Source organism: Mastigoproctus giganteus, chromosome 9, assembly GCF_048544385.1.
Source record: "Mastigoproctus giganteus isolate SK-2022 chromosome 9, ASM4854438v1, whole genome shotgun sequence".
NCBI classification, from domain to species: domain Eukaryota; kingdom Metazoa; phylum Arthropoda; class Arachnida; order Uropygi; family Thelyphonidae; genus Mastigoproctus; species Mastigoproctus giganteus.
In genome coordinates this window covers 203,615,832-203,643,003 of record NC_143583.1, presented here as the reverse complement: position 1 = coordinate 203,643,003, position 27,172 = coordinate 203,615,832, and the positions used below count along the sequence as shown (strand labels likewise).

Below are 27,172 nucleotides of genomic sequence, written 5' to 3'. Positions count from 1 at the left end.
GTCTTTGGGTTGTGCGGTATCAGAGGGCTAACGGTAATAAGATTTCTCAAAGCATGTTGTGATTCGCTGTTCCCTTCAAAAAAAATTGGTGTCTCTAGGAGCCCCTAGAGCCAATTTCAAAATTCATACACTGTAAAATTCTTGTCCGATTCAAGTAGATGGGGAAACTTGTCTACGACGTCCTGGTGACGCAATTTCAGTTTCAAGGAAGCCGGGAATTCATGCAAACAACGAAAACAAGGGGGGGGTGGAAGTGAAGCGATTCGGAACCTGTAATAAAAACGTTCCAAGGAATCAGACACTTACATCAGAAGTATAAATAGCGTTACGTTTCGAAACTTACATGCACCCTTCAATAAAATGTTAAGCACCGATTACAGCAGTTGATAACTGTTCCATATGCATTGCGTAAGTGCACACATTTGTGATATTTTATGGGAAACTTATTCCACGTGTATTTATGCCAGAGTGACCACATTTTGTGTAATTATTTTTTTAATTTTTTTAACAAAATTAATGAAACATTTTAATAAATCAAATCACATATTCTAAAAAAAAAAAAAAAAACACGACTCAAAGATTAAACATTAATATTAAATATACTTGTCAGCAACTGTTTTTTTTTTTAATACATGGGTTTCATGTTTCGATATTGCATTTAAAAACTCTTCCACAGTTTTTCATGATTCGATATTGCTTTTATTTAAAAAAAAAAAAAAAAAAAAAAAAACTCTTCCAGAGTTTGTAAATGCAATATCAAAACATAAAAGATGTGCAAATGTATCCGCAATTCACAAAGGGAAATCGAAGGGTAACATGAGTAATTACAGACCAGTTAATGTTCAGACTTTACTAATATTAAACTAATCCAGGAATAAGGAACATAATCTTTCACAGGAGGATTGGATATTACTTTGTGAACTTGATTATATACTTCAGCAACCTCTGCAGCTTCCTGAGCTATTTCAAGACTACTATCAATGTCTCCTTTCTCCAACATATTCAGAAGGAGCTTTTCAAACAAGCATTCCCTTGCTTGAGCCAGCATTAAATGAGTGAGCATTTCTAATGTATCAGGAGATAAATCCATACTCGGTGCATTACTAAAGTTCTCCTTAATATAGCGAAACATGCCAGCTGCCCTTAGGAAACTGTCTACTGCAGCATCCACCCCAGAATTCTTGGTACGATCCTGTTTGGCTCCAATTTGGGTGTAAAGTGCAGCAATATTGAAGAGTATGCTAGCTTTTTCAAAAGCAACTGTTTTCTGAATACTAGGAACCCCAGTTAAGGAATCAAACCATTCAAAGAATATTCCCATGCTTCTGTGTGGAGGAAAAAATCGTCTGTCAATAAAATAAAGGAGATTATAATATTCAAAAAGCAACTTCACACCCAACTGATCTCTTGTTGGTGTTCTTACAGCCTGGCGAATATCCATTAATTCCTGTAATGCTTTCTCATACTTTCCAGTTTCCTCACTATAATGTTCCAAAATGAAGTCTTTGAATGGCTCTTTAAAATCAATGTCTTTAGTTTCTTTAAGGCCAAGTGGAATCATAGGAACTACTTCGGATGCACTATTACTTTGATAAATTTGAACAGAACTATTTAATTCTGCTAGCTGTTCCTTAAGTAACTGCAAATTGGAATTAACAAAACTCAATTCTAATGCCACAGTTTCTTTTAACTTCTTGTTGGTAGTTGCTTTAAATAATTTTTCTGCTCCATTTCTCATCATCATTTGTTTGTTTATCTCTTGGTTCAGTTTAGAACGCCTATACTGTAGTTTACCTCTGCATGTTGCCACTCTTGGATCAGAACCCCGCACTCTCTTAAAATAATTATCATCCTTATATTCTGCTTTCGTAGCTTTATTAATTCTGATATCCGTCTCCATGATACTAGAGACACAGTCCAACGTAAATACAACTTTCACTTCTGCTGAGATTCTTCCACTTGTTCAGATTACGAACCTAAGGGGGTATAAATTCAAATTGAGGAAAGACAAATGTAGAATAGATGTGCGGAAATTTGCCTTTAGCCAGCGGGTGGTTAATTGTTGGAACAAACTTCCATCTGTCGTTGTGCAAGTTGTTGTTGTTGTTGTTTGGTTTTTAGGAGCATTAGCAACTAAGGCCATATTGCTCCGGAATATGCGGTGGTCATTCCTTGACCTTTCCGCATCCTCCATATTTGGTGGTGACGGGCTCGAACCCCGGTCTAATCAAGAAGCGTGTGGTACGCACTGCTGCTCCTTCCCACCTGGCTACGGAGACGCCCATCTGTCGTTGTGCAAGTTGATAGGTTAAATAAATTCAAGTAAGAACTGGACAAAATTTTAGATGGAATGGTTGTGTGAATTTTTTTTTTTTTTTTTTGGCTGATGCTACATACGCTTTCTTTCTTGCATCACATGCCTTTATTACTACCTCTGTTTTTACAAGAAATGAGACAAGACTTGAGTTTTTAGGACTGAAATTTAACTGAGAAATTTAAAAGATCTCCCACATAAAATTTTAAAAACGAATATTATCACCCCTGCTGGACAGGAGATGAAAATGCCGGACTGCCTAGTCGAATGTTCTACGTGTGTCACTTTAATTTACATCAATGTCTCAATACCAGTTTAAAAAATTATCTTTGAAGTTCTGTCAAACGACATACCGGTAAAGGTCGATAGGTTCAAGTGTAGTTTGGGCAAACAAGAATGAGTTAATAATTTAACTTAAATTAAGTAAACTTAAAATTAGTTAATTTTAAGTTTAAAAACTGGTGTGCGAGAGAAATGAGAGGTTGCAATCGAGGAAAAAATTCTAATTATCTCCTAGAAGAAAAATATGCTTACAGCGTGCAACAAAACACGAGACACCTAGGTCGCCACTTTAACATTGGCACCTAACGACCAAAGAAAAGTACCCGTGTGCGATAAGGACCGGCGCAGAGAAGGGAAATGCGGTTAGAGGAACCAAACCTATTATCGTTCTGCAATTCAGTTGTTACAACTTCCTGCTCTTGTCTCGTATCTGTCTCATTCGTCATTTCGCCACACAGCATGCTTGATGACGTAACACAGTCTAAGCGCACGAGACAGCCAATTGCTCAAACGACAGTGAGAATGCATGAAAAAAAAATTTAATTAAATAAAATAAATATTTGAAGGGAAGAAAAAAAACAAACAAACAGGAAATAGATGGTCACAATGAAAATTCCGAGGGCGGGGGAAAAGAAAAATTAGAAACAAAAACATTTAAAAACAAAAAAAGGTGGGGGAGGATTTGCTGCATTCCAGTCTTTCAGTTTAAAGTTTATAGCCGAGTGGTAATCTGGAGTGCAATGACACACGCGTTTGAGTCGACCGTAGTTCGAGCCCATGACTGCTAAATACAGTTAATGATTGTATGCGTGCCAAAATTAGTTGTAAAACTCCTCTGACCTATGTCGTCGTACTGGAATATAAATAGAACGTTTATTTATTTATTTATTTAAACGACGGCATCACCGCTCCAGCGCTTAACAAGAGTGATAACTTCTCTGCAGTCATTTCTACACGTGTCCTGATGAGATCAGCAGGCCATGGACGTGAAGCGCTTTAATGGCTAATAAAAATGTAGACCTACTTTTGAATAGCAGTTTCTATACATACGGTTTACATAATACAGACTTTTTTAATATAGCCAAACATTATATCAGGTTACCACAACTATACATCTGTTACTTACAGATTATCTTTTGTTCAACTCCACCAAAACTAAAGTACAGGGACGGTCGAGAAGTCACATTACCCCAGTTGATCAGTCATTGTCTCGCACGCAGTTTGGAATGTTAAAATCCGAACTGGTGATCACTAGATAAACAAGATGGTTGGGTTTCCTTGCCACCAGACACGTCCTTTACTGTATAAAATGTTTTTATGAATGTGTATGAGTTCTCGAGCCAATTTGCACGTGATGCAAATTGGCTCGAGAATGTAATGGTGGTGACAGAATGTAATCTTCTGAATCATCTGCTGATTTTTTTCAGTTGGAGAGAAAATCACAAATGTCTTATATTGGGGTACTTTAACACTCCAGATTTCGACTGGAACTTGTAGATTGGTCACTCACACACTAGTAAGAATTCTGTCTATTTACTGGATGACACCGGAGATCGTTGAATGAGATCTTTAAGAATTCCGCCAGTCTTAAGAGTTCGAAAAGTGGTTTCTCACTTGTTATTCGCTGGAGAGGTCTAGGTTCTAATCCCGTCGAAGACTGGAGGAATTCTTATGTAAAGAACTGTGAGCACTGATGCCTCTGTGAAAAGTGGAGAATTCACTTGTCACAGAGGAGCAGAAGACGTGAGAAATTCCTGTTTTATTCCATATTTCGGTCCATCGATGAGTAGAGCGTCGTTGAGATAGTCCCTATTGTTCGGAACAAAATGTTCGGAGATGGGGGGACCCTTTCTTCAACTGAGCAAGAAGCTGTAGCAAGACAGTTCCCATTATTTCCAGCAGCAAAAGCCAGTTGTGATACCAGCCCTCAACACAAGTTGTGCCGTTTATCGGATCATTAAAATATGGACAAAATAAATGCGTGGCTATCATTTCCGCCCACATAACGTGTAGGATTCTGTTCCAGATCCGTCGTGAAAGTGCGGAAGGAAAAATCCTTAGACCAGAATACCGCATACTTGCTAGCTTCAATAGATAGCACGCTAATGTGCCCTGAGCCTCGAAGCAAGACATATTGTATTGTGTTTGATAACGATTGATTTATTACTCGGTTATCTGAGGGCAACGCGACTTCTCGGCCACCCTGTATATGTACCTGCTATGTTCTTATGATAAACAGCAAGATCTAAAACGCCCGAGAAAGTCGCCGGCAGAGATAAATCTGCATGATAACAAAAGCGAAACTCCACCACAGCCAAACGAAGAGAGAAATTAGTGTGAGAACTTAAAGTGAAAAGCCACTGGACTAGAGATCGTCAACCCATGCATGGAGGCAAACGACCTTTCTTAAAATGTCGTGCTGCACTCAGAGCAGTCGGTCTAGCTTAGAGATGCTCCTTGGTGTTCTAAAGGAACGTAGTATTACGACAGGCTGTTTCTGTTCTTGATTTAACACACGATAAGACCATGATCAGTTTACGCGGTCGTAAAATAAGAATACGCAATATCCCCAAGATGACCAATCAGCTGCAGAGGATAACAGTTGTGGGGGAGGGGGGGACTACATTACATGAAAGATAAAAAACTGCACTTGGGTAGACTACAAAAAACAGAAAGAAAGGGGGAAAAGAGTTAAATCTGGTGGGGGGTCAAACAATTTTAACATTTTGTAGCAGGAGCTGCTCAATGTGCTTTCGATTTTTCGTATCGTTTAGCAATAGTATTAACAACAAACTAGAATTTATACTTCAAATAAGCAGTTTAATGGGGAGAAGTAATTCCATAACTGCCCACATCGCTACTGGAACTTGTTTTAAACTTTGGAAGTAATTTTCGGGAATACTGTTCATCCACTATCACATCTGCTTGAATGGATTCAAATCCTCATAGCGGCTTTCATGGCTCTTTTTGAGCCGTGGAGGACGGAAAGAAATCCAGCAGTGACGAATACGGTTGAGGATGAGATCATCTTTTTCCCAAATCCTCGGTCAAAATTCGATAAACGTTTTGACTTCAATTCGCCTGCTAGAAACCAAATTGCCACTCAGCGATAAAACTGCAAAAATTTCTGGAACCCGTTGATGTTCAATAGAACATGATATACAGTGGAAGGACGGCTACTTCGGTAAATTGCAGTCCAGGGCGAGTCACTCATCTTTGACAATGCCATTTCTTCTGATATTTATTTATTTGCTCAAAAATGCGAAAAATTTCATCACCATAAGCTTGTTGTCGTGATGGGATATCGTATACCTGCTGCTTTACAATAAAAGATTATTTAGCTCTATTGTGCCGGTGCATGGTGTCTATAGAAGTGTGTGTATGTTCACGAGTGGATTTGAATAAATAAATAAATAATAAATAAAATGAATGTTGGGCAGGCTGAAAAACCTTAAGTCCCGACTGACGTTTGAGGCTGGGGAAGGAAAGTCGTTTGAACGACTTGCCTCCCTACTCTGAATGAAAGATAACGATTTTTTAATTTGAATACGTTAATGTATACAACAACAAAATGTCTACACTCCGGGCACGTTCGACAAAGGGAGTTAACTTCAATGACACGGTACCCATACACGCAATGCTAGTCAGCGATGGGCGTGCATATATCATGATGGCGGTCGGATACGAACGCTCAACTGACGTCTCTTCGAACAAATAACCTACGACATGGCTAAGGTGAGAAGAATTTAAGATCTTCAGAAAACTTGGAGCATCGTTTAGAATCGCACTTGAGTGGATATTGAGTTAATGCCTAAAAGATAACTAGTCAGACCACAGAGCGATTAAGAACAAAAATATGAAAACTTACAAGGTCTTCCTCGTGACAAAACCCTTACTCCTAACGATCTCTTTTCTTACATCTTTGTTTGAAAGAACTTGTATTATATTCTTAAACTGTTTTCTAAAAGTGAAGTACTCCAAATCAAAACTTAGAAGCCAACTTACTGATGAAAACTTCCAGCAGAGTGATTTAATTTCCATCACTAACGTCGAGCGAACGTAATGAGAGAAAAATTGAGGCTGATATCTCGTCGATAGCACAAGAAGTACGTTTAAAGTATTCCTTTATACTTCGCAAAGAAATATGTATGTATTTTAAATTATTGTCTATAGAAGTGGTTCCCAACCGGTGTGTTGCCGGTTGGGAAATTCAATTAGGGAAAACTCCACTGAGTTCAATGGCAGTCCCTATTTAGGTACGCAGTGAATATGCGTCTTTTAATTTCAAGAGCGACTTGAGTAACAAAAGATTGGGAACTAATGGTCCATATCATTTGCCTAGTTTTATTTCGGCAGTGGATGGTCACGACGTAAACATTTCCGATCTGCATTCATATGTTCTTCGGTAAATATAACTAAATTCTGTTTATTTATACTCCAGAATATAGGAGCTTACAAAACAGTGCAAGATTTATGGCATTCAAAGGGATTTTAAAATTTAATATGTAACTCTGTACTTTTACCGAATACTCGGCTACAACGACTTCTTCAGTTTGTAACTAAGTTTTGGGCATCTTTCTGGAATCTACATGAAATGACTTGCAATGATTGCATTGTGCGACTACTAATTATGACTGTATAATTACTGGTTAGGTTGGATATAAATCGGCAAATAAAACAGGACGGAGTCTTACCTGGAAATTATCGTCGAGCACATCAACCAAGACATAAATCCCTTCTTTGCAGTATGTTTCAACCACATCCAGTTCTGACAGTGTACCTTGAGAACAATACAGCAGAACTGACAGCGAAGTCCAAGTTAAGGTCGCATTTCTTTGTGTCATCTCTAAGATACCAGTCCTCGATTCACTTCAGTGGTCAGCGTTAAATAATTTATCACACTAAGCGTGACGAAAATGAATATGGCGGAAGCATTAAAAATTCATTATCCCCCAGCTTCCTATCTCGTTTTTTTTTTATTTTATTATTATTTTTTGTAGGTGATACGCTATACACACAAGATGATATTCTTCCTCCATTGTGTTCATAATGATCTCGCGATTTCCGTTATATTCATTCAGTACATCTGTCCAAGTCGTTAGGGGAGGTGTGCAATACACGTTCGGCAATTGCTTCCAAACCGACTTACGACCTCATAAACAAGCTCCAAATTGATGGAATCTGCAATTAATATCCCCTCTTGTCACGTGCCAGATACTTGTGTGTCATTACAATTGCTGGCGTCGAGCCAACAGCAATGTGGCCATCAAAAAGCCCGAAATAAGCGTTCACCAAAGTGGTTACGACAGGAGATACAATCTAGGTTACTTAATAAACGTAACTACCACCCATACAGATGCCCAAGATAGAATTGTACAAAAACTGCTTTCCCACCACCTCCCACTCCGTAAAGCGTATGTTCCCCCTCGTCCATCTGTTACATAAAGCAACTGAGTGCACCTATATTTAGGTGACACAGTTCTATTTGTATGTATTCATTACATCCAGAAACACTTCAGAAGACAGGAAGAACAGTGCGTTAAATGGGATTTTCTGAACAATCGCGAGACATTGTGAATAGTGGTTTAAAACACGTGACATAGGTTTTTAGCTTCTTATATTTGATTAATTTTTCAGTTTTTCCATACATGTAAGTTTTGCTGGCTTTAATAATTATTTAAAACTTGGAATCCGTACCTGTTAAACTGGTTTTTCTCTTTGCCATAACTATGGGAGTTTCCTTGAACAAAATAGAAATATTACGTGGCATGAGTGCCACAGAATTAAGATTTCTCTGGAGTTCATGCACGCTTTTCATTAATATGACTATTATTTTTGATACAAAACTGATATAATTCGGCACCAATCTCATTACAAAGGATTTCACTTGAAAACAACTCTTCATCTTTTAGAATAACGAAGGCATCTTTTCGAGAGAAAGAGAGAGTTGGAAAGTTGCCAGAGAAGACGAGGCAACTTCTTCCTCTCCGGAGAGGAAATTATTAATATGCGTTGAAGTTTCATTGGCGTTATAAGCTTTAGGTTTTATTTAATTGGAGCACGTCATTCAGAAGAAGCAACTTCTGAGAAAGACGGGCAATCAATAAAACGCAATTTTAGACTGAACATAACAAGAAGTAATGATGTAGTAATCAGCTACGACTAGTGGACATTAAAACATCTTGACACGACAGGAAAAGCATCTTCATGTCTTACAGGTTACGCTTTCTGGAAATCAAGATTTCTTCATACACAAAAGGAGTAAATGGTTGGTGCCGTTCCACTATCTTAGAGTACAGACTTATTCTTTAATAATATTTAAATGTTTAATAACTTGTTACGAGGATTTTTTTCCGTGTCTTCACATCCCTCAGTTACTTTAAAAATAATAAAATTTCTATTTATACTCTGGAAAGGCTGCATAAATGTCTCTGATTCGCAACTGACAGATAATGGTGGATCGCTGTACCACGCAACTAGCATGAGACAATGTAATCTATAATGAGTGTCAGCGCTGTGGCTCAAAGGCCATGAAACTTCAGAAGACCTAAACGTACTCATTATTTTTTAAACCCATTAAATTTTCTATGGGTTATTAAAATTTTTCATTTTTAATTGGCGCCAATTATCGATCGCAGTATTAATTAAATGACATTTAACGTTATGAACGAAAGAGGGAGTCATAAATATTACTTTACCAAGCTTTAAATTAATTTGACGGACAATTGATGATATTGGTTATTGTCATGTGGAAGCGCCATTACAAATATTCTCTCTCAATAAACAGAACATAACATTTAATGTTTGTGAAATGAGACAGAAGCTTTAAATCGAAATTGGAAAAAAATGCGATATTAATTAAAGTCTTGTAAATGAAAGATACCGCCATAAACTGAAAGAAAGCTTTTAATTTGATTGATTACTCATATTACACGTTCGAAAGGAACAGTCCATTTCAGAAACTTCTAATTAATACCGCAAATCTGCTAAGATAAATAAAAGAAAGTTTTAAATCAATGTGCTTAGAAAAGATTGGCCGGAAACGACTGCCCTTGCACTGTCATCTTCTCGCACTGCTAACAGAACAGCTCATTAGGTCTTCAAAGGGCCAAATAGAGAGGCATCAGCCTGCAACAAGCAAGGGGTGTCAGCTCACTGAAGGATGAGTACACAATGCTTCAGAGCTGCCTTAGAGGGCACAGCGGCATAATGTTTAGGGACGGGCGCCACCGGTAGTTTCGCAAAACTACGCCATTTGTATTCATGCGAACTAACAAGAACGATGTAAATGCCAGAAGTGTGTGTAGCGTGTTGTTTTGTGAGGTGCCTTAGAGAGTCCTGATCATCCCATACAAACCCTTCGATAGCCAAGGAATGGAAGGAGTATCTCTGGTGTTGGCTGGTGACTTTGGCCAAACATCGCCATTCATTCCATATGGAAACAAATCTGTTGAACCGCCAGCCCACCTCAAAGCTTCATACATTTGTAACTCTTGTGAGAAGTAAAATGCTTGTGATTGCTGTTCATCATGCAACCCTTTCTAGAGCTTTCTCATCTCGAGAAAGGGTTGCATGGTTATCCCTACGGGAAATTTAGATTTTCCATCCAGTAAATTGTGTGTGTTCTATGGTCGGTTTGCCTGTCATTCTGGATTAAAAAACCGGATTTCCGTTAGGATTCTAACACTGCCCCTCCCCCATCGTGTGCAGGGACAACAATCGTAACCGTTGTACTAACTGCGGTGTTTTTTTTAAAAAAAAGCCTGCTCATAATGAGAAAGAGGTAAAGCATTGATAATGAAGGCAGAACTATTTCAACGAAAACAATTAGAGAAAACATTTGTAACACTTCAGGAACTGAAAGCAGCAGTTTTTTTTCCAAATGTTGAAGATCACTTCAAAGGCCACGAGTGCCTTCGTCTAAGAGCACCCTGACACAAAAAAAAAAAAAAAAAAAACGCACAACCGCAAAGAACTTTCTCATTGGCACTGCACAAAATTACATCTATTGACACTGTGCCAAACACTCGTGAGACAATTAGTTATCCAACACCTAATTAATAACTCTGGAGCTGCTAGATGTGCTGTTATTTTTGTTGTTGTAAGGTTTTAGACATCAGCGACTAAGGCCATATTCCTTCGTATACACTGTCTGTACATTGCGCGTGTTTGATCAATTTTCTGTTTGCTGGACGAAAAACCCAAGTTTCCGGGAGTTAAAAACCATGCTATCCTCGCCTGAGACCGACTAACTCAGCCACGCTGTGAAAAATACCCATAAAAATTCCTCACGTCACTGATGTACATCGAAGTCAGGTCTTTTCCACTAGGTGTGAGGAGGACGGCGATTCTACTGTGTTACAAGATAGATGTGCCACCCCATAAACTGATCCCATCATGTTCCAGAGGAATCTCCTTCGCGGTAGCACAATGGATATAATCGCCATTCTTTTCACACCGGAAAGAGGGTTATGTTTGAATCCGGTCAATGACCAGGCTTTTTTTTTTTCACAGTGGCTGAGTTAGTCGGTCTCAAGCGAGTATTGCAGAGTTTAGTTAGATATCTCCCGGAACTTTGGATTTTTTTGTCCAGTGAATCGGCCACAAAATACACGTAATTTACAGACACAATATACTCACGTTTTGTAGCCTTAATTAATTTGGCACTTACATCCCACCCCAATAGGAACCTTGACTCTCAACACCCTGCAACTGAATATAATTGGCCATTGTGCTACTTGATAAGAAACACTGTCCCTGAATCTGCTGCCACCACCAATATATGGCTGACCATGTAGCAGTTGGGGATGTATTATTCGCATTCCACTCATTCTGTCATTTTAGTTTAAGCGATACCAGTTTCCTGTTTTCCTATGCTTTCTCACGAGCATCAATAAGGCAGAGAGGCAAACTTTCAAAATTGCTGCCTACACCAGAAGTGGCCGCTCTCAGTCTTCATACAACGATCTAACACGGCTCGTGTTAGATAAAACGTATTCCTCAAATTAACGCTGTTATTAACAGAAATTAAAAAAAAAAAAAAAAAAAACTTCCTAGTAGTAACCGAATATTTAATGATTTTAATACCACTTGGAATTTTTCAGAAATTCGCGCACTGCTTTTAACCTTTATTCATACAAAACAAGCTGCCTTGGGAAAATGACAAAAATTTCCAAAACCAAAATGATCCTCTCTATTCATGCACCATTTCATTACTGGAAAATGGCGCAGGAATAGAGATAATTGTTTTTGAAACATCCATTACCCTACTTTTTAAACATCCCTTAATAAGGATTGCATAATAAAATTACAGCAAAAATGAACTCCATTTTTTATCAGTATTTCACCTGTCATCTTACTATGGGTCGAAGGTATTTCATAATATGATTTATTTATTAAAGTGCAGTTAAAACAATACTACTGAAGTTGCTGATCTGGAAATGACTATCTGAAAAGCAATACGTAAGTTTTAGTAAGCAGGTGAATTTTACACGTACAGTACAAAAATAATGTACCCACTTCGATGGTTTGCGACCCTCAACAAACAGCCTTCGAAGATAATGTTGTGTGGATTTCGAGGTTACTTGGCCACTCGTGCGAAGCCAATGTTTGGCCGCTCTAGAGTTGGTAATGACAAAAATCTTTTCTTCTGACCCAAATGATAAAACACGCACACAGAAGCTCCACATTAATAAAATACTGCCGAAAACTAACTTCAGCCATCTTGAAAATAAAAGGAAAATTTAAATAAAATGTGTGACAAAAAATACTCATTGCAGTTTTAATTTTTAATATATTTAAAATAATTAAACTGAGGGTTTTTTTGTTTGCTTGATTATGGTTTACCTGTGTGATTTAGAGCCGTATCACACGGGCACAATTCTGATTACTGTAACCCGTGCGAAGTCGTGTACTTGAGCTCGCTGAATATACAAAAGGATGGGATGAAGGTCAAGGTTGTGAGTTGAGAAACAAAATTCGAAAAACCGAATACTAGAGAAAGGTGGAAGTAAGGGATTATATGGAGGAAATTAAATGAAAAACCATTTATGCAGTTTAACTAGTTTGCAGAGTACTGAGTCGCTTCAATTTATCATCGTCCCAAGACTGCCACCTCGTAAGAAACTTCATATTCCTGACTTAAGTCCTAACCAATTATTTTTCGCTATCCAAGAATCTCTCTGGACTCTTGTGGGAAAGTGGAGTGCACAACCGATGAGTGAAAATCGCATCCCTCGTTCTCAAAGTCAGCTTGACGGATTAAATCAGGGGAACACAATGCGGTGACCTTCATGCTACAGAACTGCAGGTGTTCTCGGCGAAGCTACGAAAAATTAGCAGTACATATGCAAGCTTTGCTTAGACCGATAGTAGTTCTGCTCGTGTAGCATATAAATAGGCACATTCGACGGCTAAGAACTCTGATATATGTTGAATTAGAGGGGAAAGGGGTAGTCGACCTTGACAACGTGGTTTCCCACAGAATCAATTTGCTCCCCGTTCAAGACTTACATTCCCTCCTCCCCACAAAGCATACATATGTACCGCACAATAAGTCATACGAGAGAGTCGAATGAAAACGAAATTTCGATTGTCTGAATTTAAAATTAAACGCCGCTATGGGCGTAAATTTAGGGACTGGTACTAATACTTTTATTTAACAAGAGGGTGCATTGGATGCACGGCGAAAGAGACGACGATACGGCATTCACAAATGAATAATACAGCATCTGCTGAAAGATGGTTTTCTGCCCTGCAACCACAACAGACAGCCAGGGTTTGATCTTAATATTATAAATAAATAAATCACATCAATCAATCCCCCCCCCATTATAATAATGTTCACAAGGGAAGAAAGTGGTCCTTCAGATCGATGTAACACAAACCCATTTGAATTAGAAATCCCCAAAAACCAAGCAGTGATAAGGAAATTTTCTAAATTATTATTAGTAAAGCTGAATGATGTAAAGAAGCGAACTTTTCCTTCGCCAGCCAAAAATAAAGAAAATAATAATTCAAATAACACAAACTATTCATCTTTCAACTCACCGACTGTGCTACACTGGAAGGAAACTTATTCCAGTGTTCGAAAACTCGTTGCCCATAATATGAACTTCATGATATCCAATCTTTTGTTATTCCCTGAGATTTTACATTGGTGTCTCCTGATTTGTCTCGCCCATTAGGGAGAACTAACCATCTTCATTCATTTTACTCAATCTTATACACCTCAAACTATATCTTCCTTAGATGGCTAGTGGTCAAACTCTGCAGTCCACACCTTCTAAGCATACGTGCATCGCTTTGCACTCATTCACCAATCTGGTCGCCCTTCTCTGAACTCTCTCCAGAAGTTCAGATGATTTCTTTTAGGTGCGTTCTCCATGCCTGAGAACAATATTCCAAATGCTGTCTAACAATCGCCTTAAAAAGAGGGATAATGATCCTTCTCCCCGCTAGTAAAGATCCTATGAATCATAAACAGGTCACCATCTGTCAATAATGTTCTTGTATGCGGGTCTTTCTTGTCCTGATTAAAAAGGATTTTGAAAATGATTTGGTTCTATAATGAAAATTATAAAAGTATGCTCTTTTGTTTTATATTTTGTATAAAAAATACAAATCTTCGCCAAGTTTAGGCAGTATATACTCGATGTTGGTGCCTCGACATTAAACAAAAAACTTTAATAGATTGCAACTGCTGCTACAGGAGTTCTTCATCACATCTGTAAAGATATATTGCACCTCCTTTCAACTGAGGTGTACTACGCTTCGCTGCATGGACTCGTTTTTGTCATAACAGAGCTCAAGGAAGATGGTCAAAGACCTCATCCCCAGTGACATCTGATGTTCTTTGCGATTATGTTGCGAGACGAAACTTTACCACGAATACCAAGGCTGTGCAACTCCCTATTAACACCCATCATTTCAGAAAGAATTTTTGGCCCACTTATTCGTTCATTTCATTTTCAAGTATACTTTCTAAGTAACTACTTGTTCGTTCAAAACTTTAGCTCCGCCATGTATAACAGCATGGGATTCCCTGTTCTTTTACTGCAAGTCCATAAAATCTCGTTTTAAGATCTGTTTTTATTAAATTCTATTTTGTTAGGGTCCTCCCTAACTTTTGGGACGTTAGTGAAAACATCTTTCGCACCATGCAACTCAATGCTGTGCAATAGCACAAACAATCCGGGAGCGAATTTTATAAACAAATGGATTCGACTTAGATTCTATGCTATCCTTGACACTAAAATCTTGGCAGCCAGCAATAAACTAAGTTCAGTATAAACTTCACCATATGAAACCAATACGATTCATCATTCAACAGAACGTCCTGTCCTTGGCGAAATATACTGCACTTAAAAACATTTCTGAATACTTTATAAACAAGTTTATCAAACGCCCACATTTTTCTGCCTGCAGCTAAGATAACTCGCTAAAGCCACTAAGTCGTATTTAAAGTTAGTAAGTACTGTATTCTAATCTTTTGCCAATCGTCTTTGCTTTGTGAAATGAAGCAGAGCTGAATAGAATTCCTTGTAATTGCCGTTTTACCTTTACCTCTTCTCGATTTTCAGAAACGAAAGCAATAGCCTGCCTTCCATAACGAGGGTATGCATTGCGAAAACAATTTTGTGCGTGTGTGTAATTCGTCTCCCTTTTATTCATTATGTAATGCCTTTTAACACTGATAAAAATGCTTTGCCTACTGCTGCAAAAGTTACACACGCTATCCGGTGATTGCTGAAGTGTGTAAAACTCAAATCGCTACAGTTCGGCAAACGTACACTACCCGTATTTTTCCCTTTTCTATATTGCTTCTATTGAATTCCGGCTGTTCTGAAAAACAGCACTGGTCCATTAACAGAGGCAGATATATCAAACAGTTTATACGCTTTAAAAATAAAACTGGCGATAGACAAGAGAAGAATATACGTGGTTATTAACAATAGTAAGCAATTATTAAATTCCATAACACTTAGAAAAACAAGTTACTTAACATAGCAGTGAGTTCCAGGCATGTTAGCAAATAATAATAATCCATGGTTTAATAACAAAAAAGACATGCGCGAACCAAGAAAATTTCGTTTCTGTACATTCGCCACATTGCCCATTCATTCCACCAACTAACGCATGGCAATAAACAGTAACCAACGCCTCAGCTATAATATACAATATATGAATAGCCTATGTGATATATATGAAAATATAATTAAATAATAATAATAATAATTTCTGGATTTGTATTGATCTGATTTTGGCGAAATTTAGAGGGACTCAATAAATCGTCTCAAATGAACTAAATATAAAATTTCACGAAAATTCACGCACTGGGAGTCGAGTTATTACATGCGGGCGGACGGACAAAGAAATAATAATTGCCAGACAAATCTTTTTAAAAGGCCAAATATAAAATTTAATGAATATGCTAACGCACCTAACAACAATTTTAAATTACTACTGACCAGGTTTTTAGGGTTAGTAAATTCATTGGGGCATAGGGCAACCAAATTTAGTCTCGACCTCTGTATCACCCTTGTTCTGCCTTTTTACAGCGTCAGCTCCAGTTTACTTTTTAAGGTTGAGATCAACTGAACGACTTCTTCGAAAATTTCTAGGCTCCAACACGGAGTCCCGTATGATAATATCTGTAGTGCTTCCGTGGAACTTTTATAGCTGATATTGCTTTGCATACAGTCTGTCGGACCTACTTCATTAAATGTTAAAAGGCACCTCTAAAAATGTGTCCGAAAATTTGTAAATTTTATATATACACACCACGCATGCTCGTATATACATACAGCTTTTTGACTTTCAAAATTTTAGGAACCTATGTGAAAGTGAATTCGGAAAATGACCTTATACTTTAATAAATGAAGGTAATTTTTGTATACTGAAAATAATAATACTGCAGTCAGATTAGCCTAGACACATTCTCCCATCCCTCAAATATAACTGTAAATTTGTCTTTCGAATCGAGTTGTAAATACATGCTTTGTAAACAGGCTGTTCTCATAATATGACTGAAGGAGCATCTCGTTTCAAGGTGGCGAATCGAAATAGAACCTCCCCCTACATAAGGGCACCCATTTTTAGAAATAGGCTAAACCTACTTTCCAAAAATGGAAATTAAAATGCATATTTGCACTGCCTATAAAGGAGTATGGGTTCCTTGACGTTCTATCCAAAAATAAAATGATGCCATTGCACTGTTTGAGCTTAGAACTTCGTATAACGTGCATCAGGGACTGAAAGGGTGTAAACCCATCAAACAGGTATGATCGACCAGACAAGCACTTGCTTCTAACTTTCAACATCCAACTCGTGCGTTCTCGCAGTGCCAGCAAGAGATATTCTTCCAGGAAGCTTAATATTTTATTTCTATTCCCACGACAGGTGAAATGAACTTTAAAACGCACAACGGAGGTGGGAACAGATACTTCGGGGATATACAAAATAGGTCAACAAACTAGTCACGCATCTTTTCCATCAGATCCCACAATACTGGAGGGAAGACATCCAAGTGTCCGTTATGAAAATGCCGTTTCTTACAAGACTCATTTGTAAAGATTAGTATGTCATCTCGTATCTTTGGAAATTATTTCGCCATTTACTGCCTGGATTTGCTACGCCACCACGTGCACGTGTCATAGCTGGAAGGTGACGTGAAGCAAATACATGTACTTGCACGCATGATAACTGCAGTACTCCCTTCCATACATATCACTATTTCCACATCAGCAAACTTGCACGTTTTCATGAAATCAATGAAGGGAAGGAAAGAGAAAAGCCATTCCTCGTAGTACACAAGCCGATCATTACTTTGATATTGTTTTAATTAATATCGACATAATATATTACTGTGGGCGGTTTCTACAGAAAGGGAGAAAATGAACGACATTCGAAAATAAATTCTCATAATCAATAAACAAAAAAAAAAATCGGCGCTGTAAGGTTTAAAACATTCCCTCCCTTTTCTAGTCGCAGAATTTCGAAAAATACCTACTGATCGCCCAAGGGCAATTAGTCATTGAACATCTGCGCTATTGCAGGAATGTGGGAAAATTGAATAAAAAATAACCCGTCCATACATAAGAGTAAACTTTTTCTTTTTAGATCGTGCACGATGAGAGAGTAAAAAAGTTATCTAAATCAACTTCTGATCTATGCTTCAATATCACTTGCATGTACGAGTTTCTCTAAATCTGTAGGTCTGCCTACAGATTTAGAGATCTTCAGCTCTCTGTGCTCTTATTCAAAGCAACTCTCTATATTGGAATATACTGCTCCTATATAGAACCCACTTTACATATATTTGATACAGCAAACTGAATCCCTGTAAATGAAATTGATCCACTATCTTTCCAGACGTAATCCCTTGTTTTACCATCGGATTTTCTACCCTAATCTCTGCTCCTACTTCAAGCTCCAATATTTGTAAACTCGGCGAACTGCTGTGGATCTAAAGCAGTTTTATCACATCTTCACTGGTTCAACCTATCTGCCTGATCTTCTGTGCCATATTTATCTTCACGTTCCAGCGGTGGCTACTAAACACAGGTCTACTTTCCACATCAGTAACTCTAGAACAGAGATTTCCAAGAACTTCTTCAAAAGAACTATGACACTAATGAACAAATATGATCTGGATATCAAGAAAGTTTCACAGAACCGTGTGGAGCACGTTAGCTGGTTGAGGGATGTGTAAAAGGTCGAAGTTGTTCTTTTAATTGTGGGTGCGATATCTCCTGCTACTGCCCGATTTCTGAGATTCTCTTCAGGATACTGGATTAATGATGCCATTAATTCCTTTGATTTCCTTGAATTTAACTTTCCCCGTTTGAATAGAACTATCATTGTAATTGTGTGTTATTTTTCTATTTATTTATTTCTTTATCTACAATCTTTATCTTCATGCATTTTATTCCTCTGTTATACACTAACTGGGCGTTTGCGTGTTGTGTATATTTTATGTTAATAATAAATAAATAAAAGAGGGGAATGGGATGAAGAAACATTCAGGTATACTTTCAAATAGCGTCCATATGAGAAATGTATTTCTGACTTCACAACTTGTCTTAAATAAGTGATCGGATGTTTGAACAGCCAGGACAATGACTTTTCGCTGTGCAGGTGGCGTGACGTTCTTTCTTGCGTATAATTGTATCGCGCTAAATGTCTTTCAGGAGAGTTCACGAAAACAAACAGTTTCCTAGGGCAGCTTAGACGCTGCTGTGTGTTTCGTCATTAAGTCTTCTCCGATACTTTCTTAAAGAAAAGACTGCTAGCAGTGCGGAACTCACCCCTCCCCCAACCCATTTTGGTTCCTTCGGCCAGTGGATGAAGTTCTGTCTCGTGGAACATATTTACATCATTTTGCAAATTTTTTTTTTCTGTCCCTGAATACGCGACGCGAGGTGGGAATTTCGTGTTTCTGCTGGTACATTAGAAATAGTTGACTAACAAAATCGAGTAGCATAAGATGGAGCGATTCAAGGACTGGATGTTTTTCTCAGAATACCACCGAGCGTAAACAACTTTTCAAAATGTCATTCAATCTAATTCTCAAAGTCAAAGGAAGAAATTGGTTACTATGGAAACAAAATCGGAAACCAGAGCTAAAGAGTGCCTCTTATGCGTGACAATCTTATTTGCGGTGGTTCGTATACGAAAATGCCACGCTGAAACGGTTGCGAAATGGATGCCTCTATTAGCCGATTATCAGCGCACTACAAGACCAGATTTCATCTTGAGCCTCTTCATCACGATGCCATTTACTCAGTCAAGTGGCGAAAGCCAAGTGTGATATTAAGTCGATGTAGACTACTTACTTCTACACTTATTTGCCGAACATAGGTAGCTGGCTATACCTTTCACAAAGTTCTATTTTGGCGTGAGCGGATTCCTAAAATGCAGGCTCCATATCAGATGAAAGACTTGTCCCGAGTTCAACAACCGACCAATTACAAAAAAAAAAGCTGCTAGAAATGCGAACTTTCATTGCGGATCTTAATAAAGAAAGCTTTGGCACTTTATGCGTCAGTGCTGACCTAAGACGACTTCCGCACCTTCTGCGAATATGTGAGAAGTATCCGAGGAGAAAACAAAGCAACAAAACATAAAAAACAGCCTGAGCGTTTCGTTAGTGGATGCAGTCATGTGTATAAAACTCCAGACTACTAATCATGGACAAGCATCAGCTTGGGCAGGTGTTAACAAGTAGAATCCAAAGTATATCACGTATTCTACTGAAACTAAAAAAAAAAAAAAAAAAAAAAAAACTTCGAAACACGCAATTCCATGTTGCTCATTTTTAATAAGATTATGCAGTATCCGAGACCTAACAAAACCTGCTACCCCTTGAAATATCTCCGATACAAATATTTTAACGACACTTATAAGCGCATCGTCGCTTCATTGATAAATTGGATTATAAAGTCAGGGTTATAAAACCAAATTGAAAGCTCGAAAGCATGATTTTCAAGAATTACATAAGAAACATCAGAGCAAATGTACACATGATAAGTTTCAGACATCGATTCCCTGTGAAAGGGTTGGGGGGAAGAGACTACTATGGGGTATTCCAATTAACCAGAGGTCAAAATGGAATATTTTAAGAAACGAAAGTATAAAAACAAAGTATATACTGTACACATTATATAAACTACTATGTATTTTACTTTGTATATAGGCACCTCCGTAGCCAGGTGGGAAGGAGCGGCAGTGCGTAGCACACGCTTCTTGATTAGACCGGAGTTCGAGCCCGTGACCACCAAATACGGAGGATGCGGAAAGGTCAGGGAATGACCACCGCATATCCCGGAGCAATATGGCCTTAATTGCTAATGCTCCTAAAAACCAAATAACAACAACAAACTTTGTATATAAAGTCAAATTCCGAAAAGATGAGGACTTTCGCTGATCTCAACGAGCTGCAATTTATTACAACTATTCGGGAAGACTGCTACCAGTTCTTCTCATGTACCGTGTCCGGGAAAGCCCTCCATATTTACACACTGTGATACATTTATTAGACGCCCTATTTCGGATCCAGACGATTCTGAGCGCCAAACTTCTGAAGCTTCTTTCGACAATGTCTCAATCAATGCTTGAAAAGATATTTTAGAACACAAAGAGTAATAAGTATTTTAGAATACTTATTAAAATTTCTCAAGTCCATTCTCAAAGACATCTTGGGGTTGCACACCAGACCTCCCAATTGAATCACATCATCTAACAGGGAAGTTGCCCAAGATAGCGAGCATCCTGTCTACTCTATTTTTTGCTGCTGCTGTGGACTCGTTTATCTTTGCAACTTTACTTCTGTAGCACTTACGCAGATATATAAAACTCTTCATCATGTTCCAAACACGGTGACAATGCACTATCAATGCTTGGCACTGCCTTAACAGATCTTGAGCTTTATCTTGATAAAATTGGTATATCCAAAAACGCGACCAAGTCAGCTCAAATATCATTTACCAACCTGAAGAACAACACAAACTACACCAAGGGCACTAGGGTCCAGAAGATCTCGCATTATACTGATCTCGGGCTTACGTGGGATGAGGACCTGACTTTCGCCAACACTAAGGAAAAACTGTCAGCAATGTAGGCAATAAAACAAGGAGTAACTGGAGTAGACAACCACAAACGTGCCACTCAGTTTCCGATTCGCACGTACGCCTCAAAGATATGGTCCGTCGCCCCCTTCACTAACATCAAATAAAATTCATGGGTAACGAATATTGGATATTAAAGTGGTTTGAACTGTTACTGGTCACCCTTTAACCATCTCGAGATCTATAATGTTTACTAATCTTCGTTGTATCAGTTGCTTGTAGCAGGAAATCTACGTATCCTCTCTCAACTCCTCACCAATCGCCTCGAGTCTCTAAATGTCCACAACTCTGTTGCAGGCAATAGGCTGTCCCACATCCTTCGTAATGATGCGGATTTTCAAGAGAAGCTCGTTACAGAATTTATCCATACTTAGGTTTCCTCCCCCTTCTAATCCCCCCACAACATGCTAAAAGCATAGTGATAATGTTGTACATGTCACTGTATGTGTTGAAAATATCCGTTTATGCTTTTATATGCTCGTATTGGCTGTTATATCGATAGATGTCTTATGTACATCTAACCTTTCTGTATATATTATTTTTATGCATGATATGTATGCTTGCCTTATTTATAATGTACGAATGTATTAAAGGCTGTTCAGGTGTCAGACAAACAGTAATAAATTGATTTACTGCTTCTCTCCACAAGTTCTGTCTTTTTTAGGCGTAGTCTCCAAGACTTGCATACAATATTCTAAATTAGGTCTAACAATCGCCTAGTAAAGAGGAATAATACTTCCTTCTCCCTACTGGTAAAGGTTCTATAAATCACAGACAGGACACTAGCCGCCTGTTTATAAAAATAAAGCCCATTAAATATAACTATAAAAATTTCTGAAACACTTGTACATGTTTAATTACAGATTTAAAAGGAAATTATATATTTTACCTATAGGACTTGATTAATTCTAAAAAAGAGTTTCAAATGAGGAAAGACGTCGGTTCAAAGACTTATTTTAATAAAAAGAAGCTGGTGTTTGTTTGATATGCATGGATACTAGTTTATCTATTAAAGCAGTAAGATTTGGGCTCCGAATCAGCAAACAAATTTGAGGCAAGGAGAATAAGATATGAAAGTTAATATTGAATTTTAATACTGAATGGCGCAATCCGAAAACAAAGATAACTGGAAGACAATTGGCCCATCTGTTTCGTCATTAGTGATTAAAACTAGGGAGAGTGAAATTAAGAGATTCACAGTGAAAAAGACTAAGATGTTACGATTCAGTCGGACATGAAATTTTCCATGCAGTGTAAACAGGTGGCTAGGAAGGAACATGGTTTCCCTTCTAATAATACATAGGACTTGCACAATTAGGAAAAAGGATGTCTTGTCCTTTTATATAAGATAATTGTGAGACCGCATTTAGAGTATTGGGTTCAGGTCTAGAGGCCAACTTGAAGAAAGACAGAACTTCTAGAAAGGGTTCAAAGAAGGACAACCAGATGTGATTGTCGAGGGATGCTAATCGATGTTTATGAAGAAAGTTTAGAAGGTGCGGACTGGGACTTCAAAGCTTGGCAACTAGTCATCTTAGGGGATGTGGAACCTTTCGTGAAGTTTACCTTCAGGCAACGTGTAGTAGGAGGCGCCTTCGTAGCCAGGTGGGAAGGAGCAGCAGTGCGTAGCACACGCTTCTTGATTAAACCGGGGTTCGAGTCCGTCACCACCAAATAGGGAGGATGCGGAAAGGTCAGGGAATGATCACCGCATATCCCGGAGCAATATGGCTTTAGTTGCTAATGCTCGTAAAAACCAAAACAACAACGTGTAGTAGATCATCGGAATTAACTGACTGTGGACTCAAACAAGACGGATAGTTTGGTGAAGTTTAAAGCGAAATTGGATAGGCACTTTTTGGCAATGGGAAAGGTATGAATGATAGGGGGGGTTTTTTGGAATATGCAGAAAAAACCCGCTTCCTTGTATCATTTAGCCATTATAATACTAAAGTATATGAAGAATGCCTTCTATCTATCCTTTCTAAATATTTTTTTCAGCCTATCTTGATCATACTCGTTACAGTATTCCTGGAAGATCTACCACAACAAATCTCCTCGTCACAAAACTTCTTAATCATGAATACATTAAAGAAACAACAAGTAGGCATTGTCTACTTGGATATCACTTCGGTTTGAAGACGGTGTTCCTATAGCTCGTCTCACTTCTTTCAATTCTCTACTTAATTTCAGGCAGGCTATTAAAGTTTCTGGAGAACCACGTTTCAGGGTACAAAAGAGATCATTAATGAATCCAGCTGGCCTTATGTGGTATTCTTTCAGCCACTCTTATCAGCGATTCTTCGACCATTTTCCAACTGATAAAAATGAAGCTGGAAAAATGTGTTCTGATCGCAATGTCTTCTATGCTTCCCCAATTTGAAACTGGAGTTTAAGACTCCTGACCAAAGATGTAGCTGTATTTGAATAGGTTCCTTCACTAGACCTTTATAGACATCACATCGAACCAGTGAAATCCAGAACTTTCCTAACCGAATGCCTTAAAAATAGTCTTCTTCCATTAATGCATAATTAAAATGATCTATCTTATTTCTGCAAACTTTTTGACTCTGTATTACACATTCCTGATTTGTGAGCCATCGTGGGCTGGCAGATCCCCAGGAGATTCTACACACTCAAGCCACTACTCAAACTTCTATGCAATAAACTATAGACAATAACCACCATTTCCATTATATTACATTGGACCTGGCTGTATCAGGGCAAAGCAGTGTGCATATTCTCGGCAATAAATTGACTGATTGAGGCTCTGAAACATCTCAAACTGGTTATATATTTAATTTATGTACACGTTGCAAAACAGAATTGTTTAAACCATTCCTCTACTTTTCATCAGTGATCAGCAAAGCTCCCAGAAGTTCCGTTGATGTAATAATAATAGCGCTACTAGTATACCAAACTATTTTAGCCGCCATTATTATTCTTATCTTACTGAATGTAAGATGAAACTAACTTCAATAAGAAGTCACTTTCCAGCCATTTTATAGTTGAATGGTTGTTTAAAATACCAGCAACGTGCTTGCACTGAATAAACGAAACATAATATAGAAACAGTAACTTATGTGGGTCACCGGGTCCCCGAAACTTTCAGCGAAATTTTACCGGTTCCACAATCTGAAAGTTTGGGTAGGGTTATTTAGAACAAATGCCAAGTCTCGGAATAATTATGTCAGAGCTGAGTTCACTAAAATAATCTAAAAACGTGCAAACCCTTCAAGGTCTTTCCGATAATCATGGAGTAAAACCCTCTGTAAAATTATTAAAATCAAATAAAATTTTTAAAAATTAATAAACTGTAATTGGACCTAGACACGCTAAGCCAAGAAATAACCAAACTTTTTCAGAAGAATTACTCGCGACTCTTCATCCAGAGCCCTAAAAATGTTAGAAATTGGCTTGGTCTCCTGCCAGAACAGACTGGAGTTGCATTAGCTCCGATTAAAACGACCATTGAGAAACGCTGTTGGCTGGCGGAAGATCGAGTAGATCAAAGGGATCAGTGGAGTGTACGAAATCTGCTGAACAGCAGAATATACACACACCAAAAAAAATTCTAATTTTAGGTCTCCGGTTAATTCTCCAAGGTGATATTTTGTAAAGGCCGCCCAGCTAGAGGAAACATGAGACTTAACTGACGTCAGACTTAAATGTCTTTCGTTTAGGGATTTACTTTGCCACGAGTGTTGGTATTTAATGACTGCGTTACCAACAAAATGGTGGGTTGGCTGACTAGATTGTAAATTAGGTGGGTTATTCAATATCGGTATCGCCAGTTAAAAAACGGGCGTGATATTTTAATTGAATAATAGAGGGCGTTTTTATCATGGGACTGAAATATCATTTGTGGAAAATGTGGTTTAAGAATTTCTCTCTTATTTCAAATCGATCACTGAGGAGGAAGTTGTGGCATATGTAACTTATCGACCCTAAGTTTTCGCTTCGCGCAGCAGCACATTTGGCGATATCAATCAAAATAATGCTATATTATTGGATGATTCGTGCATATAAAATTCCGCGATGCACTTTTCTCATTCGCTGCCACTTAATGACTGACAACTACTGTCAATCAAACTGCATGTCAGATTAGAGACTAACAAATTTCTCTAGCCTAGGTAATGTAATAAAAACTGATATACACGACTGAATGGAAGTCAGTTGTTTAATTAGTAATGTAAACTACTAATAAAACAGGCACTATGTCTAGAGAAATACATCGTAATAACTTATTTCATGTACTGTCAATACAAGGCAATATTGACCATTTGTAAAATGGATATAGTTCATAACATTTAATAGTACTGTTTACAAAAGGTTAGGTTACCCAAAATTCACTTTTAAAAAGTAGGGTAATGCGACATCATATTCTAAAACGTTAGAAAAAAATAAATAGTTTCGTTTTATCATGTATATGACAGGCAGCTGTCTGTCCGTATTAGGGAAAACCAATGAGATACGTACATCAGCTAGGTTGATTATCAAAGAACCATCCAATAATATCACGGCGTAATTTTTGTTGGTTATGAAACCTACTTTGTCGCCTGCTGCGTTGAATAAATGTAGTAGAAATTTTTTGGGCCTAAGTGCAAAGTAATTTATCTTTCATGTTTTCCTTTCTGCCCTCCACCCCAATCTACGAACCCTGGTGCAGCTGCACCACAGGATGAAATGCCAATCAGTGTTCCGACTGTTTAGAACATTGAGCTTTCAGACGAGAATTTCTGAACAGAGACTTGTCCAGTGAGCATTCCACAACGATACGTGAATACGTTTTGAACAGAAAGCTCAGTGATTACATCTGCAGCACTTTTCCAACGGCTGCACCACGTTTGACCCAAAAATGAGGACCTAGTTAAAAACAATACACACTAACTCAATGCATTCATGAGATTAAGAGACCACATCCAAGCTGTAATAAACAACGTTAAACACTCGTTGCATAAAAATATGCACCGTGTTAAAAATATGCACCCAGTGGTGGGGGGGAGGATTAAGGGGAGTGCGAAATTTCCCAATTCTACCCTACTCCACTGGTTATTCATTATACTGGTTATACCGCGTGTTCCACTTACTAAACAATCAAAGGAACATCCTATACAACTGGTATCTGTCTGCTTCATATATAGAACATTCAACAATTTCCTTCACTTTTGTTTTGGACATCAGAAAATGAAAACTTCATTAAAAGACAATTGTGAAGTAACTGCTATTACAATATAATGCAAATAGCTATCAATATTTGTTATATTATTCCATATAACAAAAGAATAATTAAAACACGCTTCATTATAGTTGTTTGGATGTTTTGGGATTTCCTTGGCGCATTGTGTACTTTGGTCAGTGCATCGGGATTCATTATATATCGAAATTAAACAAAAATAATAAGATGCAAAACTTGACCACCTGTGGTCAATGTCATATGGAATTGAAAACAACAATGTAAACAGGGAGCTAATTTCTACGAAAGTCAACCATTTGGAGAGAGAATGACGCTTCCAATTCGCTTCATAACTTCTAACACAAATACATACCGAAGTTAGTGTGGCTCACTGCGATTACACTTCTGCTTTAAATTAAACATGGGTTCGCTGCGATATCCACTAGGGACTTATCATGCGATCACCTGTTTACTTATTAAGTGTGAGAAAATTTGGCAGTGCTATTGAGGTGGCTTTTAATCGTTTAGGAAAACTAATTGGTGACGAGACAGTACATGGACCACAAAATAATATCACACAAAGACGATGAGAATTTCTCACATAGTCAAGTTATAAAGAGCATTACAACGTGTTCAAATGTTACCACTATCTGTACTATTAGTGCGTTTGCCAGTTCTAGTAGATATGTGGTTTATTAACCACATTTCTTATCAGTTCTATATGGTTTATTTTTTCTTATCAGTTCTACGATTTATTAAAACAGTGTCAAAATA

At 37.9% G+C, this 27,172-nt stretch overlaps 2 protein-coding genes across 3 annotated transcripts in view; both read right to left on the bottom strand.

Annotated features, from left to right (window-relative positions):
• LOC150081043 (uncharacterized) overlaps window positions 1–27,172 on the bottom strand; it is a 242,446-nt gene that overhangs the window by 111,514 nt on the left and 103,760 nt on the right. The window lies entirely within an intron of this gene.
• On the bottom strand, window positions 836–1,933 carry LOC150081044 (rhophilin-2-like). Its single transcript, XM_090381116.1, has one exon. It carries the CDS (start codon window positions 1,898–1,900, stop codon window positions 836–838), a length of 1,065 nt encoding a protein of 354 aa, XP_090237242.1. The 5' UTR covers window positions 1,901–1,933.

Coding starts and splice junctions, on each gene's coding strand:
- LOC150081044 (XM_090381116.1), bottom strand. CDS start 1,900: ATGGAGACGGATATCAGAATTAATAAAGCTACGAAAGCAGAATATAAG.